General features: G+C 38.1%; 1 protein-coding gene across 1 annotated transcript in view; it reads right to left on the bottom strand.

Annotated features, from left to right (window-relative positions):
* Nucleotides 1-2,537: 2,537 nt before the first annotated feature.
* pappa2 (pappalysin 2) overlaps nt 2,538-12,668 on the bottom strand; it is a 70,912-nt gene continuing 60,781 nt past the window's right edge. The window contains exons 19-23 of the mRNA XM_002931469.5: nt 12,231-12,363; nt 12,024-12,133; nt 11,758-11,829; nt 8,734-8,832; nt 2,538-3,259 (exon numbers count right to left, since the gene is read on the bottom strand). Of these exons, the coding sequence (XP_002931515.4) occupies nt 3,164-3,259; nt 8,734-8,832; nt 11,758-11,829; nt 12,024-12,133; nt 12,231-12,363 (510 nt within the window). The 3' untranslated portion in view covers nt 2,538-3,163. The remainder of the gene's footprint in view (nt 3,260-8,733; nt 8,833-11,757; nt 11,830-12,023; nt 12,134-12,230; nt 12,364-12,668) is intronic.

The following is a 12,668-nucleotide window of genomic DNA, read 5'->3' as shown; positions in this document are numbered from 1 at the left end:
TGCATGACAGGCATCATGTGTAGCCCCACAGCATTCATAACAGGCATATCATGTCAGCCCTCCCAGTATTTCATGACAGGCAGTATGTGCCAACCCCCAAATCATTTCAGATCTCCAAGAATTTTATGGCAGGTAGCTTGTGTGGCCCTCAGCATTTCATGACAGGAAGTGTGTGTGGCCCCCAGCATTTTATGACAGACAGCATGCAACCCCCCAGATTTTCATGACACAGCATGTGACCCCCCCTCCCCCAGATTTTCATGACAGGCCCAGATTTTCATGACAGGCAGTGTGTGACCCCCTAAGATTTTCATGACAGGCAGTGTGTGACCCCCCCAGATTTTCATGACAGGCAGTGTGTGACACCCCCCCCAGATTTTCATGACAGGCAGCATGTATCGCTCCCAGCATTTCACAGTAGTGTGCTGGCCCATACTTTTTTTGAAGTATGGCATTTTTCATCCACCATTCTGTCATTTACCTTTTTCCCCTCCGCATTCTGCTTTTTTTTTTTCCTGTTCCACTAGTAACAATCTCAGTATGGCCAGTTTTAACTTATCCACCTTTCTTCTCCATTACCCCCCATGTCTCTTTCCACCATTCCTCAGATATTTTACCATTGCCCTCTGGTCACCCCCTCTCCTTGCCTGGCCATCCTTTCTTCTTGTGATTTCATCGTATTTAACTATCACCCCATTGTTATACAGAGCACATTTTCCCTCCTCTTACTGAAGCGTCTGTTTACTAAAGTTCGTAAAAATGATCGCCTATTCTTGTGACAAAATTAACCCCACTCCCATGTTTACTAAAGTGCAATGAGACCGATTTGTCTTGTGATAAGTGCCGATATTTACGCAAATGTAGCAGTTAGTTTCTGCGTTATTTCTGCCGAGTTGCGAGTTTTTAGGAGCTCATTTAGGTTAACTGCATAATCTGCTATAAATCTTGCACATTGTTTTTTTTTGCCATTGCCAATGGCCACATGAATTAATAGTTTATATAAAACAGTATTTATTAGCAATTTATAAATGCATTATTAAATATACTTATGGCCAATAAAGTAATTTCAGGAATCAATTATTTTCACATCATATTAATTATTCTTAATTCAAAAATAATAAATTTAAAGGGACCATTATTCCCCAGTGCAATCACTAATTTTTCACTGCTCATGTTTAAAAACTGATTTTATATTGCTCCCACTATACAGTTTGTGGCTTTGTTCCACATAGCACCGCTCGCTCGCAATCCCCCCCCTCTTGCCTGTCATTCTGTTTAAGATCAGTGTTCAGCGCTTGCCTGTCAGTTCTTTTTCACGGCAGAGGAAGGGAGCGTGCACACTTCTGTTACAGACAATGAGCAGTGTGCATGCGCCACCTACTGTCCCGAGTTGCCAAGTCTGGGAAGGAGCGAGGCATTATGGGAATCTTCTCTACCCAGCTCAGCGTTTTTCCTTCCAGTTTGGCTTTAGATCTTCTGAACGGGAGAAATATGGGGAGACTTAAGGGCACTATTGAGACAACTGAAGGTATGCCTGCAGCTTGGGATTAACTCTTTATTAGCCTTTCCTTCTCCTTTAAGCCACCATTTAGTGATGGGCTGTGTGCTCCCTCAGAGATCACCTGACCAAAAATAATGCAGCTCTAACTGTAACAAGAAGTGCTGAGTGTAAAAGTGTGAGAGTGAAAGACAGAACTCTGTCCATTCATTGGCTAATATAACATGTTGGTTTGTTTGTGTGCTTTGTGAATTGTAAGATTCCAGGTGGGTGGCCCTTAGTACTTAACTTTAGGTTTTATGCATATATATTTTTATAGAGATCTACATTGTTTGGTGGTATAGCGGAGTAGAGATTTTGAATGTGAAAGCTATTGGGAAAGTTGCTATGCATCATATTGTTCTATATTTCATGGAACTGAGTATGATAAATGGAGAGATTAAAGCCTCTGATGTTCACTATGTATACGCTTAAAGTGCCAAAGGGTTGATTATTTGAGTTGAGTGTGGAACTATTGCCTGATGTCCCATGAAGGTAGTTTCTGTGGTGCCTGGACTGAATGATCAAGAGGAGAATGTATGCAGTGGAAGGGCTGTATATTTGCAGATTTACTTGTTGATGGTCAGATTCTGAGATATGGAATATTTGGATACATTGGGTAGGGTACCTGATTGTTCCTTAATCCATTCCTGATTTTCCTACAGGTTCATAATTCAAATGACCCCTGATTGTGCACTTTACTGGATGACTTGTTATCTTTTGACATTTTTGGAGGGGTGGGGTTCTTTCAGTCACCTGATAAGGACCCTTGTGGTAGTGCAAATGTGTTGAGTATAAGGCTGAAGCTACACAGGGAGAGTATTCAGTGTTGCAGTAAAGTTTGCTACATTTTATGAACTCCTGAGTGTAGATGCTTGGAGCAATTTTATACTGAAGAATATATCCTACACCTGAGGACTGTACTGAAGTTATGGACATGCACTGCTTTTTAATATTATAGAAAAAAATGAACAAATGAATTAGTTAACAAGAAAGAAAATAGCACAAGAATATTTTAATAAAAAGTACACATACACAGAACCACCAGATTTATATTTATACTATGCGACAATGAGAAAAATAACAGTAACTCCCTGGTATTCAGTAATTATATTATAATCTTAGAAAATGCCTCATACTAAAGGGTTAAATAAAAGGTACTAATCCAACATAAATCTAATATACTCACGACAGACTGTGTTCATGCAGGTGACAGGGCACAGTGACATACAGTAAAATATGATTGGCCTCTTCTTAATCTTTAGATTATGTATATGAGATAGGCTGAGCTTGGAGCCCTACACATTGTAAAACCATAAAAGGCTTTGGAATGTCCTTCTTTTGGTATGTTGTACAATAAATGTCAGTGGCACATAACGCTTCTTGGTACTAATGTGTTTTCCCAAAAGGTGCTCACATTGATTTATTATCTCATTTTTCTTATAACTGAAGTTGGGTTCCATCTCTATCTTTGGTGTCACAGTTTCGTTTCAGGGTCATCCATATAAAAATGGTGCACCCAATCCAGGAGGCACTCATGAGGTTATCAATTATCAGCTATTATCAGCAGGTATTGTCCCCTGTAGCAGCTTTATGTGGGCTACTTTATGCCACTGCAACACGGTGTCAGTGTGCCTCTGGGCGGTGAATTCTGTTCTCCTCTGCATCAGGGTCACGGCAGGTGCATTCATCTTCTTCACAATCAGCAGCAAAAGGTATCACCTGATTGTGCACAAATAGAAAATACTGTTTTTTAACAAACCAATAATGATAACATTTTTGCAGTTTTTACCAGTCTTTTACCAAACTACTTTCTAAGGCTGTGGTGTCCCCCTTTGTGGTCCCCCTTTTGTTCAACCACCACCTTAAATAACAACATAGTTACAGAATTATGACAAGCTCTTCAACTTGAGCCAATTCATTACTGTTGAGGGGCCATTTCCACAGTTCAGGAGCTTCTATTTTCAGAGATGATTTAGACATGACACGTAAGCTATTTTTCATGTTGCTAATAAATAGCAATAATGCAAGCTACAACAGAGAAAGAAAAGTGCGTTGTAGTAAAAAGTAAAGCAAATCCCAAATTAGAGGGTGGAAACCTTGGTATCAATGGGAGATAAATTGGTTTATGAGAACAGGGAAAATGCAGTGATTTTAAACTATTTTTCTTTTGTTTACACAAATGATGAACCATTTATTAAAGGCTTCACTTTTATTATCAATTCTGATAATTCAACAGCTGGTCTCCTTAACTGACAAGGATTTAAAGATTTTTGTAAAGCAGTGTAGTCATTGTTTTCCAAAGCAAATAAAGTAAAAGGGCATTGAGACGAGAGAGGAAAACATAGTTTTGTCTCTTTATAGATTCCTGATGATTCCTTAAGTATGAAGTACAGGTTTGAGCCCCAGGATATTAAAAAAACTGGAAAGAGTGTAGAGACATGCAACTAGACTAAATTAATGTAACAATCATACTATGAAGTAAGACTATTAAAGTTTGAGTCTCTAAAGAAAAGGACAATATAGATAGATAGAAAGGAACCTTGTCTCACATAGAAAAGATAAAAGAACGAGAGGCCATTCCTTTAGATCTATGGAACAGAATTTCCACTTAAAGCAATGCAAATGGTTCTTTATGATAAGAGCTGTAATGCCTTGTTGGGTGATGTGGCGATGGTATGTATATATAGGTCTTACACAAGCAAAAATTAGTTTTTTAAATTTCATTTACAAAACCTATAAACCAATATATATTAGTTATGACAGACGTTTTTAATGTGACCACAACTTTTTTTCACACTCGCTGAATTTTTGTTGCGGCACAATTTTGTGTCAATTTTCGCGAAAATATTTGCCAATGGCGAAATGTGGAAATTCGCAGTGATGCAATTTGAAAAAATGCGGTCATCGCTGATATATATATTTACTGTGGATGTTTTGATACTAGATGGATTACTGTATATTTCAAGGAAAGCTTGGAAGGTGGAACCTTTAAAGGCTAACTAAATGAAGCAGGCTGAAGTCTTTTAGAACTCTGTAGTGCCTTCTCCAGTCATTACAAACAGTGTCTTAATAAAGTACCACCGTTGTCTGAACTGCAAGATTTACTTACTCAATTAGCCAAAAGATATAACCTCGAGACTATTTTGCTATTTTATTTCATTGCAGAGGTACTACACAGATTAATTACTGCTCTTAGCAAGATGAATGTTGGCACCAGCAAAATCTTATCTCACACTGCTAATTATTTAATTTATATATATTCTTCACAATTGGAAAAGTTTAAATTCTAGAAAATATATGCCTAAATGCAAACTCATCTGAAGCATTCCACAGACAGATAACGTCCACAGAACAAAATAAAAAAAACACATTTTTAATGGGGTCTTTACTTTCAGAACAAAAAAAAAAACAATTTTTTAATGGGGGTCTTTACTTTCAGAGGGTGCAGTGCAGGGGAAAGCTGCCCAAAAACATTTTTGCACAGAGAGAGAATTTGTAACACTCATCAAATTTTCAGTAAACGTTAATGAAAAAATGTTAATGTTACTGAAGTTATTTGTAAATGGTAACTGCAATTGAAATCATTATTTGGTTGTCCATTTGTGTGTGGCTGGTTCTAATTCTTGAAACAATGTAGCAGAAGCAGGATCTCCTCCAACTAAGACTCACAAGGGCAGGCAGAGTATGGCACACACAGGCAGCATATGTCAGGCAGAGTATGGCACATGCAGGCAGCATAGGGTAGGCAGAGTATGGCACACGCAGGCAGCATAGGGCAGGCAGAGTATGGCACACACAGGCAGCATAGGGCAGGCAGAGTATGGCACACACAGGCAGCATAGGGAAGGCAGAGTATGGCACACACAGGCAGCATAGGGCAGGCAGAATATGGCACATGCAGGCAGGGTAGAGCGGGGCAGGCAGTGTAGGGAAGGAGACAAGGAAACCTATTATGACTGTTTAAGAAACTGATCATGACCATTCCAAAATGACACAATGCCAGCACTGCTCCTACAACCCTTCTGAGGTGTGAACAGGTGAATAATGTGGGGGGAACAGTCTGAGCCTTAGTTATGAACAATGCAAGGACTTAAAGCTGTGAACAATACAAGACATACTGTACATACTGAGGTATAACCAATGCAGGGGGGTCAGTTAATCTCAGTATTGATGCCATTTAAAGGTACCATTAGCTAGACAGGTGTGGGTCATCACAGCAGCCAAACAGGTGGGGAACGTGGGCCACCTCTAGAATAGCGGGTTCTTACAAAGCTGTGCATATTTTATAATTCAGTTGAAACCCATTGCTTGCTTATTTCAACTGGACAGATTCAAATTACCAGGCCAATCAGGTATTAATTTACTTTCAAATCTAGACTCCCTTAGTTTGTTGATGGCCCTTAAACTAGCTGAAAATCACCCTGATTTGATTGCGTCTAATGAATCATACCAGTTTGCTGCTAATTACATTTTTTTAATCAGCTCACTGTAAAATTTGTAATTTATCTGCTTCTAGTCTACATCACTGCCACACATTTTAACTATACTCATTGGAGCGCAAAGGGTATTTGTGTTTAATGGTGCCAGACCTACAGCTAATGGAGCAATGTTGGTAATTCACCAGCAATGAACATGCTAACACCAAGTTTAACACACTTAAAAAATATTAACTGCTTATGATATTGGGTAATTTGTGCAAGTCAAATATTTAGGGCTTCTATACAACTTGGATTTCTTAGGAATGTCAAGAGACATCTCAACAAGGACCATTAAAAGCCCCAGTTTTTGTGTTATAATGGAGTGGCAACGTGTGAGCAACAAAATAGTAAGTAATATATTTTAAGTAAGATTTGTTTATGGAGGACAAGTTCCTTTGTTCTGTCTGTCAGCAAACTGCATTAATAAGATGAGGAGGATTCTCTCAGTCCTGAGTGATGTTTTAAATGTTTTAATAAAAGAATCACTTATCTTGAATAAACCTATTTGTGATTTATTGTTTAGTATGTATCTTTATTATCTTGGGAGAAATCCAGCAACCGAATTTTGAGCATGTGCCCCATTTGTGCTCTAGGGCAAGACAACATTAAGGAGATCTGTGACATAAAATAGCTTTATATACAGTGCTTGAAAAAGTATTCTGAACCTAAAGCAATTCATTCATTGAAATTGACTTCAAAGACACTGGAGAGGCTCAGGAACAAAAAGGAAAATGTCTTCAAGTCTTGATATTCTACCAACTGTAATACTGTGGCACTATTTGAAACTGAGTTGCACAAACACGATCTGGAAGATACTCCCCAAAACTTCAATCTGTTGTTGCAAAACATGACTCATGATATTATAGTTTATTAAATAATATATACGCACAAAGACAAGAGATCCTCTGCACTCACCCATTATCAATATATATATATAACACATAGGGGCTGATTTACTAAGACACGATTTCGAATCCGAATTGGAAAAATTCCGATTGGAAACGAACATTTTGCGACTTTTTCGTATTTTTTGCGATTTTTTCGGCGTCTTTGCGATTTTTGCGTAAAAACGCGAGTTTTTCGTAGCCATTACGAAAGTTGCGCAAGGTCGCGATTTTTTCGTAGCGTTAACACTTGCACGCAAAGTCTCGCCTTTTTCGTAGCGTTAAAACTTAAAAGGCGCGACATTTCGCGCAAGTTTTAACGCTACGAAAAAATCTCGACTTTGTGAAACTTTCGTAATGGCTATGAAAAACTCGCGTTTTTACGCAAAAATCATAAAGACGCCGAAAAACTCGCGTTTTTACGCAAAAATCGTAAAGACGCCGAAAAAATCGCAAAATTACCGATCATTACGAAAATAACGCATTTGGCCCATTCGTGGGTTAGTAAATGTGCCCCTAAGTTGCAAAAATGCCCTCCCCTTAAAACAAAACAGGGATTCTTTGTCCATATATTGCAATATATTCAATCAGGCCAACTACGTCAGTCATCCCCATTCATCTGAGTTCTATGTTCAAAAAATTATATAGTCATATATATATTGATAATGGGGCAGAGGACCTCTTGTCTTTGTATGAATTTTGTTTTCACAGCCTTATTGTGCCCCCACCTAAAGGTTTTAATTAAAGTGGTGAGTACAACTTTTCTTTTTTTCCTACAGTGTATACGGGAGCAGTGGCCAGCTCCATGTTGTAGCTCCCACCCTTCCCAGCTACAGTCAGGTGATCCCAGTGGTAGCCAATAAAAAGGGCAATCATTTAGGATTTAGGTTTAGCCTTGGAAAGCAAGTTGCAGGTAAAACTAATATATTTTGTGCATTAAGATACCAAAAAATGCCATCTCTTCTATACAGAATTCTTAATGTGTCAGATAAAAGGGGAGGCCACTGCTTGGTAGCTTAAGGTACAGAGTGTCTTAATGTCCTATATATATTGATAATGAGTGCAGAGGACATCTTGTTGCTGTCTATATGAATTTTGTGATCACAACCTCATTGCACTCCTGCCTAATGGTTTAAAATTTAGTGGTAAGCACAACTTTCCCTTTTTTGCTAGACTCAATAGTTATGCAAATAGTATATAAGTGGTAATACTGTAAAGTAGTAGATAAGTCTTTATGCAGCATCTTTTGTAATCAATATGTGCTCCTCAACAGGTTACAGACCCCATGCCAGCTGTAAACAATTATAAATGTGTAGATCAGTGACCCGAAGAGCATCAGAAGAAGGTTTTCAAGCCGAAACATATAGTGCTATTATGTCTCCACAAACAAATCACACTTTTATGAAGCATTTAGATACGGTGTGCTCTCTGGGTCACTGGTCTACACATTTATAAGTGCTAATACTGCCTTTTTATGGTATCCGTCTCTGCACATGGCCTGAAATCCACCCCCTTTGCACAGTAACAGGCGGATACCATTGAAGTCAACAAAAACACCTGTGCAGTATCGTACTGTACTGGCATTTCTGTGTTGTAGGCTCACTACATTGATCTGTTTTTTGTTTTAATTTTCCTGAGCTGAAACAATAATAATAAAAAAAATATAACAGAGAACAACATTTTGGGGCAAGACTTGTAAATCAGGGGCCTGAATACCCTTGCAAGGCACTTTACAGCTTTAAATATATGATGTATAGATAGTTATAAATGGATATTAGATAAAGAAAGGGTGCGTTTGTTTATGGCCCCACATTGCCTTGTTTTCGCTTACCTTGTGAGAGGACAGAGTAGAGGCACAGCAATCTCCTCCATCATACTGACAATATGCACGGTTATTAATGGTGTCACACCAGCCATCTGCTAGAAAAGGCTGCATAGGAACACAGTCATTCTCTTCAATACACCAAGGAAATCAATACACAGTCTGCAACCTTTAAAGCTTTGACACAAAGGGGATAGCAAACCATACCTTTTTTTTACCTTACTGAAAATTGCTTAGATGAAATGCTTACTTCATTGTCTAACAGATACATTCTGGAGACGTGTAGGTGGATAGATCTGATAAACAGCATTGGCAAATGAAAAGAAAGCTACGGTATCTGCTATTTGAATTAAGGCCCATATCTACTCTTAGCTACTTAAACAAAGGGACAGATATTCATCTAAAATCCACTTTGCCTTGATTGTGTACATTATAAAATTCTCATAGGAACATATTTATGAAAAGATGATTGCTTTATTCCCTTGTGTGTGTGTTTTAACAGTACATATGAGGGATTTTGATAAATCACTGGGAAAACTAATCATTACTAGGTTTAAGAATGAAATTCTCTAAATCTGGGTCCTACTAACCCATTCTGACCCTCCATTCCATTGTACCTGCAGGAAATAGCCAATAAGCAATTCTTTCTCCTGGCAGTGTTTTCCACATTTGCTCTTTTGATTAATACTAGCCCATGTGACTACCTAGCTTTATAAACCCCAGTACCCTGTGTCCAGAGCCTGGTAGATATAGGGCCATACCAAGTTTACCAAGTTAGTAAGGGATACCAGCTGGGGTTATACCTGAAAGCTGAGATGCTGTAGGAGCAATAGGTAGATAAAGTTAGGTAGGTGAGTAACCACATGTTCCACCAATAACACATAGTAAGGTTAGCGTTCAATGGTTATGTCAGAACAGAAACTCTAAGTGAGAGGAACAGAAATGATGACTGTATATTCCCACAGAGGGAGTGTATTTGGGCTGTGGCGTGTGTAGTGTATATCATACTATATACATAATCTCTACTAATTTATGCTCTGTTCTGCTCATTTTAAATACCATAACAAAATTCTTTACGAAAATGTTGTCATCCACAATATTATATATAAGGGGGTTCAGTTTGATAGTAATAAGAGCCTTGCTGCTATATTTAGCCAGCTTCAGGGAGTTGTAGGAGCCCTCTGTCAATGACAGGGTTACACTTATGCATTGTAGTATTTAATATTCATTAGTGTCCTCTTTGCCAACTCATTACTTTAAAACAAAATATCCATAAATAACACAATCCTCAGGGCTGATTGATAATCAGATTAAATGATGTACTTGTCATCATTTCCCAACAATGGTCGTAGGGGAGGAAGGGATTCTGAGATAGGGATATAGATGGAAATCACCACCATGGGTAAATGGACAGGTGGTTCTATTCTGCATAAGACTTGCTGCCAGCTCAAGTCAGCTATTCTAATTAAATACCTTGCTAGTATATCTAACTATGGCTTACGGAATTAAATACGGCTCCCCAACAGCAGGTTGGGCAGATGGCAGTAAAGCCTGCACTGCTTGTGCTTCCTTAAGGGTGTATAGAATAAACATTGTCCTAAGCTCCATAGTTCAAGAAGAAAGATGTTTCAAGATTTCTCTCGCGTAAGGTTGCGATTACCTTCAAGGTTTATTGTAGGGAAAGCACCAAAGGGCAGAACTACTTTCACCCTAATAATCCAATAGGTACAAAAAATAAAATTAGAATGTAATATTGAATAAGGATAAGACTGAGCATGAAGTTTTGTTTTGGGAATTAAATAGATATTTAAAGGGCATCCAAAAAAATATACCACTATAATGTGGTATATTGTCATAATATACCTACCCCAACAACCTTTTTCAAACCACTTATATAAGTTAATATTGTTCATAAGTAGTGATGAGCGAATCTGTCCTGTTTTGCCGAAAAATCCACAAAACGTGTTTGTTGTGCAAATTTTTTTGTCGCCCGCGCCCATTTTGACGTGCCCGCGACGTGATGTGTGATGAAATACACTCATCACTATTCATAAGTTATCTATCCTCTGATTTAATATTATTTATTTAAAGGTCCCATCTGGATCAGATATTTTTTAAACTGCCTTTTTTAATTTCTTAAATTGGGTATATACTATATATGGGATTCGGGTACTAAGATTAGAGAAAGGTCTCCCAATGTATATTATTTGGAATTTGAGCTAAATTCATGGCTAAAGTCTTATTTGGTTTCTTATAGCACTGGGCTGATTTTTCTTTTTGGTACAGTTTATATAACCTTGATGGATTGTACCTCAATGGAAGGGGTCTGCTGTGCTAGGTGAAAGAATGGCTAAGAGGCCGGAAGAGTGTTTAAACTAGGCAAGGGGGGGGTGAGCTAGAGTATTATGGGAAAGCTATAAGTGTAGACCTGTTAGTGAAATTAGTAAGGGGTCATGGGGGAGGAGTGAGGGGGGCATACAGTTTACCAGGTAAGGAGATTCCTCTGTTACAAAGAAAATAGCCTAATAGTAACCTTAGATCTACAGTACCTCTCCATTACCTAATGTAAATATCATAGGAAAAGTAGTAACCTCTGCTGCATGCTGGCTAATGCATTGAGCTTGTCAGGGAAATTAGGAGAGCTGCAGGCTATTGCAAGTACTGAAAATTTTAATAAAACTGGTATCGCGGAGACCTGGTGGAATGAAACATGCGACTGGGCTGTGAATTTAAATGGTTACACCCTTTTAAGATGGACAGAGGGATTAAAAAGGATGGAGGAGTTTGTCTGTATGTAAAGCCAGAATTAAAGCCTTGCTCTAAAACATTGACTGGAGTAATGGAGTTCTGCTTCTCTTGATTTAACAACATGGCTTGTAACAGTAAAATACCTCCTAAAGGTCCAGTTAGCTATACTGTGTGTTCTTGCATCTCTCTTTAGTGAAAAGTCAATGTAAAGGGCCATAGACTTACAAAACATTTTAAAATCAATTTTCAGAACATTTGATGTTATATCAACTATAGTGTTCTTACCTCACATGAAGGAATACAGTGAAGGGCAAAGGGTTCTGGGTGCCACTTTAGGATACCTGTGCACATGATACCCTGTAATTTGAAAGACAATGTCTGTGAGATCATTTTTCTCATTCTTTATTATGACCCGTAGCTAGTACAAAATAAGTTCAGAATATCCCAGGAGACAAATACAGATTTATGAGAGAGGGTGCATGTTATTAATACCTATGTATGTTATTCAAAATAATAATGATAATATTTGTTGCTACTGATGCTCACTGTACCTGCACTTTGGCTGGAATCATCCAGTGTTCCATAGTATCTGCAGTAATATTCTCTGGCAAAACAACTGCATCACTAAGGGGGTAAATACATGAGGCTGTGCAGACAGACCCTAAAGAAAGACCAAATCATACATAAATGTCATATATTATACATACATATGTAAACATCCTCACATTGGTTATTTTAATTACTAGCAAATTACCCACCAATACTATGTCCATTGTCACAGGTGTATTGAATGTGGTTCATTTCTGGAGGTGGAATACATGTTCCTTGTAGACCTTCACATAAGCTTAGTTTTTCTGTCCAGGACCCATCTTTACTGCAGACTGTAGACACCTAGCATAAAGTCAGTTAGTTTAATTCCATGTAGCTTTATACAGAAAAATAATATACAACCAAGGGAACATGAATATTTCTTGTAAATAATCAAAATGTAGAGGGAAAAATTGCTTTGATTCAAGGACATTTCAGTGCAAATGTTAAAGAATAATCTCCCCCCCTCAAGGTCTTCCATTGTGAATGGGGAAAACACTCATCAGAGCAACAGTTGTTCCAGGTACTCATACAAACAACATTATAGATGGCAGTATTAAAAACAAACTCCAACTGTGTTAGCGTGCATTCTCCACTTAAAAAGGAAA

Source organism: Xenopus tropicalis, chromosome 4 (genome assembly GCF_000004195.4).
Source record: "Xenopus tropicalis strain Nigerian chromosome 4, UCB_Xtro_10.0, whole genome shotgun sequence".
NCBI classification, from domain to species: Eukaryota; Metazoa; Chordata; class Amphibia; order Anura; family Pipidae; genus Xenopus; species Xenopus tropicalis.
Note: the sequence above shows the minus strand (reverse complement) of the source record. Positions and strands in the feature narration are given on the sequence as shown.